The sequence below is a fragment of the Apium graveolens genome, chromosome 6, assembly GCF_009905375.1.
Source record: "Apium graveolens cultivar Ventura chromosome 6, ASM990537v1, whole genome shotgun sequence".
Taxonomy (NCBI): domain Eukaryota; kingdom Viridiplantae; phylum Streptophyta; class Magnoliopsida; order Apiales; family Apiaceae; genus Apium; species Apium graveolens.
This window is the reverse complement of record NC_133652.1, coordinates 83,597,313-83,602,850: the sequence shown is the minus strand read 5'-3', so window position 1 is coordinate 83,602,850 and position 5,538 is coordinate 83,597,313. Positions and strand designations below refer to the sequence as shown.

The following is a 5,538-nucleotide window of genomic DNA, read 5'->3' as shown; positions in this document are numbered from 1 at the left end:
TCATCATATTGTTACAATTTTATATACAAATGCTGTTAAGTTTATTACAAACTTTCAATTCTAAGTGGCACGCACCATTTGACTTTAGCGATGTTATGTTTTCTTATATATAGTTATCTTCAAAGTGTAAAAACATGTAGTATCAAACATAGAATTTTAATTATTGTGTGTTTTACATGTTTTATCACTAGGCTTTGATATTTATTTCCGGCAGACTCTGTTGAACTGGGTGGACTGGGCGAGGATGAAGCAGGGATCTACTAAGTTTATGATCCCATAACTAGTGGAAGGCTCATCTGGGCCTAAAGGCCCACATTCTACCATGACATCAAATTTGTAAATCTACTTTCTCTACATGATTAATCATGCATGGATAGATCAAGGCTTTGCGTACAATCCCAACACAGCAACTAACATTCAATATTTACAACAGACTTGTGCAAGTTCTTTATACACTCACTAAATGGAAATAGAAGAACAAGAATTATACAAAAATTCTTTACTTCCTCTCTGTTTCCTGGGCTAAGTACTGCCTACATTATTACTGAACCTGCTTTTTTTACGACTTTATTCAATATGCAGTGCTAAAATAGTTCTTGACTACATTGTTGCTCAATATCTGTAACACCCTGCAATTACCCGCACCGACGCACCTTGGAGTTTTGAACTGGTTAACAGCACATCCCATTCCCACTGAATTTTCAAGAATCTCATGGAATGTGCCCCTTCTCAACACTCGAAGCTCGAGTGCTCCAATTGCATTGACTTTGCGTGCGCTCATATAACCTGCATCAACAAATGATTTATCCAAACAGTTGCAGCACTCCCTTAAGATATCATCATTGGCTTCCCCACTTATTTCCCAGTAGATGACATAATGACCAGGATCTGTCGTTAAATCAACCCGGCTTGTGAAATCCACAACTTCTATTTTTTCTGCAGCTAGCAGTTTGGCTGCTGATTCTACAGAGAGCTGTAAATCTCTTTCAGTGTTCTTGTCGATATTGATTGTGAGCAGAAGATTTCGCCTACAAACAAATTGGAGATTCGGGGTTGAGTTGTGAAATCCCATCACCTTGACCACATCTCCTAATCTATACCTGTACAACCCTGCAGTCCATAGAGAAGAAATATTAGATTCTATAGTTATTTAAAGCTCTCCGTTAATAAACTAGATATAAATGCCCTGTTTTAAACTTTTAATGTCAAATATATTATTGTTTCCCAAGTACCTGAAGATGGGATCGATGTTATTATATAAGCAAGTCAATAACCAAACACAATTAGCTAGAGTAAATCTACATGGCCTCATGTGCATATTATGCAAACAAATATAACACGAAGCACATAAAGTTAGTGGCACAAGAGGTGGTGACTATTTTATAAACATGCATTGAAGAAAAGATCCTAAACAATAATCCACTTGGTGTCTTAGGAATTCTTTAACTAGAATATTACCAAACCAGCCATATTCTATGCCAAAATGAACAAACTTACCCACATAGATATTTGTAAGATAAATATCACATTTTCCATTAAATAATGGATACAAGGCCACTAAAATATCGCCTCATAGTTTCTCAAAACATACTCACTCTCCTCATTATAACATCAGTGAGATAATTTAAGCTCAGAACATCTTCAATACAGAAAATGGTAAATATCTCTATAAAGAAAGAAGTGCCAACAGATAACTTTAGCAAAAAAGAAGTGATACTGATATCAGAGTGAAGACTTCAACACTGACAACCCCCCCCCCCCCCAAACAAAAAGAAAAAGGATCTTGCGCTATTGTATTGTCATATTCATATTCTTGTGCAGGTGGAATCATGAAGTCCATAGTTAAGTGTCCTTGTGTTATATTAATGCATCCACAAACACACAGCTGACTGGATTGTGGATTACTACACAGCTTAAGAAAATGTCTTATACAGTAGTATAAATTATTTTGCACTTAGGTAACTTATAAATGACATTTACTCAACTGGATACTTTTAAGGAAGACTCGTATTCGTCGCCCAATAAAATGTCCTTTAATATGTGAATTATAATATGATTCATGTAAAGATGTAAATGTGCCGCATAAACAAGTTATATTAAACAAGACAACTGGAAAGTTTACGAATATGCTCAATATAACAATTTTCATCCTATACCTCACACCAGAAGCAGCATCAGACACAGTGACACAGAGGAATTGGTACAGCTGTATTATCATAGATATTAGAACTTAAACTGGACCAAGTTCACTTAACCAGAAGCTAATGCCTTTAGCTGTTTCCAAATATGTTAATTATGAAAGTATGAGTCAAGCCTGTATTGTACTACATATTGTTTATATGTTGTACTGTACATAAGATTAGTTGAACCTTTTTGAGATTGTTCAGACACCAGTAACAAGTCAATAATATTACTTAAAATGCATCCAAGTACTATAAATATTCGGTACCTGCAAAATTGGTTACAAGGATCTCATATTCTTCGCCAATTTTGACTTCACTCAAACCCACCGGCTTCGGCTCTAACATGATGAAGGTAGAATCAGATCCTTCATCAGAAAGATTATTGAGATTCTGACTCAGAGGTATGAATTCAAAATATCCAATATTTGGAAGCACAGCAAAAGTTGCCAACTCTGGTGGCAAATTTGGGGTAACATTTGCCCCAATCCATCCTTCTGAAGACCCATAATCAGCACTTAGCAATGGTAGATCTTCTGCATAATGCCTCAACTTAATCAAATAATGCTCCATTGATCCAGTCATGATGCCATATATGTACTTAGCATTGGGAAATAGCGCCGGAATTAGTCCATACCAATTGCTTAACCTGGAACACTTTTCATGAATTATTGCAGCCAGGTCAGGATTTGGCTTAAGTAGTTTTGACATAGCTGTTCTAATAGATGGAACAGTAATTCGACTGGACAAGACTCCGACTCGGATGTCATTACAGAGTTCTTCCCAAACTTGTTCAAAGGTCCTGAAGGCATGAACAATGCTGTGGGCAAATGTAGAGGACACAACTTGAATGTCATCACGAGAAATAAGGCCACATAACAGATGACAGTACAAAGATTGATGAAAGTCTGGACCAAATATCACTTCATCAGGGCTACAATATGGTGTCTGCATTGCCTTCATTGTCTTCTTGTATTGTGAGCTACGATAAACATTTGTTGTAGCAGTTCCAGCTGGCAGTCCCCCACTTGTCATAAACTGCTTGCTGCTATAGATAAACTGTAACGCCTTTCCACTTCGAATTGGGTATTCTCTGCAAAAAGGATATTTTTTATGTCAGCTGGGAACAAACTAACAATTTCGGTCTAAAACAACTATTGCAGAACATAGTAAAAATTTGTCTGGTCCCCTTTTTTCTTCCAAAAAAATTGCTCAGGGTCAAGGTAATGCTCAAAAACAAATCTACTAATTATAGAAAGCGATAGAAGTTTCAGAATTACCTGTTTCTAAAAGAGAAAGATGTCTTATATATCTGCATAGTGGATTCCACTAAATCATCATTGAAAGGCACAAACTTGGGCTTACCCTGTGTAGTGCCGGAACTGAACAAATATACAATACAAATACCCTTCACAATCAGCAAAAACAGAACTAAAAGACTGAGACCGGAAGACTGGAAGGACTTAAATCAAGTACCTTAAGGTAATGCTCTTTATTGGTTTTCCGGTGAGAATTGGAGAACCATCACCATCCACGATCCTTCGAATGTATGGTTCCAAATCCTTATGTGTGACAATAGGCACAAGTTCAGCAAAACTCTTGGGATCATATTTTCCATTAAGACCCCATTTCTGCAGATACTCTGTTCCTTGATTCTCTTCTAAAATTTTCTTCAGCGTCTCATTCTGGACTCTCCCAGCATCCCTTGTCAGACCCTCAAATTCTTCAATGAATTCTTCCGGGTCAAAAGCTTTCTCCACCTTTTCCAACATATTTCCAACCTTCAAGAGAAAAACAGTAATTATAAAAATTACTAAATCAATTGTTGGTGACAAAATATATAGAAGACTAAAAAGAAGCAAGTTTCAGCCATAAGAAACAACCATTGACCTTTTGTTAACCAAAATATGCCGAAAAGATATTGGAGAAATTTATAGAATATATAGCAAAGTTAAGGACGACAACTTTACTCTAGAATCCTTCTAGAACAACAACAATTATATAAACATACAAATTTATCCAAACATGTTTGCCAAGCTAAAATTTGAGTGTGAAATCAAAAGAACTTGTGGTTCATAAAAGATGCTTAAGATGCTAGTGACCCAAAATTCTATTCCTCAATTCTGAGGACTTGTTTTGTGAACCAAGTCAATATCAAAAAAAGTTCTAGAATTTCCATTAAAGAGATCCAAATAAAGCACAGCACAAATCTAATATTTCAGATACAAGGACTCCACACAAATAAAACAGGAAAAAAGCATTATTAATTTGAGAATCTTTATACAGTATAGTGTACCCAGAATTTACACAGATACACTGAATTGAAGAATAATTACAGAACATTTAATCAAGTATCAAATCAATCATAAAACTGACCACAAAATTTCCCCCTTTTCTCATTTAAATATACAACAAGAACAGAAATGAACTTAAGAATCAGGATAAACTCCAAAGATCATTAAATAAAGCTAAAGGCTACTAAATTATTATAAAATTAAAAAAACAGTTGCACACAAAAAATAATGAGTTTGAACTAACACAGTAGATAGTGCATGTCAGTTAGAAAGCATACAGATTACAGAGTTTGAAGGTTAGAGTTGAAGAGTCTTTGATGAAACTTTTCTTCTTGAGAGAGAGGGAGAGGAGTTAAGTGTGGTGAGGAGCCATGGTGATGAATATGGAAGGAAGAGTGATTTGAAGCAAAAGGAGTAAGACAAGAGTTGTTACCTCCAATCTCAACGATATACATGAATAAAGGACCTAGCCTATACATACATATTTAAAGATAAATGGTGCCAGCTACGAAGACTTTTTACTTGTAGAAAAGAAAATGTGTGTATCACAACTGTGTGTTTGTGTGTGTGAGACAGAGACAGAGACAGAGAGATGGGGTATTTATCTTGGATTTATCTCATCTTCCCCTTTCAGTGGTTGGTTTTTGAGTGACTAAGATTAGTGGTTATTGCATTATATATATATATATATATTGTACTATGTATTTAGCTGTATAGGTCGCTCTTCAGATTAAGGCCCATTTATTACTTCAAATTCATATTTAGGTATTAATTTATCTTGAGTTCTCATACTTTACTAGTATTATTAGAGTAGATGCTTATTATTAGAGGAGACCCTTATCAATATCTTGTAGTATAATTTTTAACAGAATGCATAACTATATTTACTATTGCACTGCTAACTCATCATGTATGACCCTCGAAACGGGGTAGATAAAAGCTTTGTACACACTACTCTCGTCAGCATTTGCATGAAATTTTTACTAGGCTTATTATGGCCTCCCCAAATGTAATTTTAAATATTTTGGTCTATTGAAAAAGGAATCTAGTTCCGCACATTTCCA

The 5,538-nt window shown here is 35.3% G+C and overlaps 1 protein-coding gene across 3 annotated transcripts; it reads right to left on the bottom strand.

Annotated features, from left to right (window-relative positions):
• Positions 1-391: 391 nt before the first annotated feature.
• On the bottom strand, positions 392-5,052 carry LOC141668106 (jasmonoyl--L-amino acid synthetase JAR4-like). 3 transcript variants are annotated; one of them, XM_074474802.1, is made up of 5 exons: positions 4,908-5,052; positions 3,657-3,961; positions 3,461-3,562; positions 2,450-3,273; positions 392-1,110 (listed from the first exon to the last, which is right to left on the bottom strand). In XM_074474802.1, the coding sequence occupies exons 2-5, from the start codon at positions 3,950-3,952 to the stop codon at positions 572-574; spliced, it is 1,761 nt and encodes a 586-aa protein (XP_074330903.1). In that variant the 5' UTR covers positions 3,953-3,961; positions 4,908-5,052; the 3' UTR covers positions 392-571. The 3 variants fall into 3 exon arrangements, with proteins under 3 accessions (XP_074330903.1, XP_074330902.1, XP_074330901.1); XM_074474801.1 differs by having other exon boundaries at positions 4,719-5,029; XM_074474800.1 differs by having other exon boundaries at positions 4,753-5,027.
• Positions 5,053-5,538: the final 486 nt, after the last annotated feature.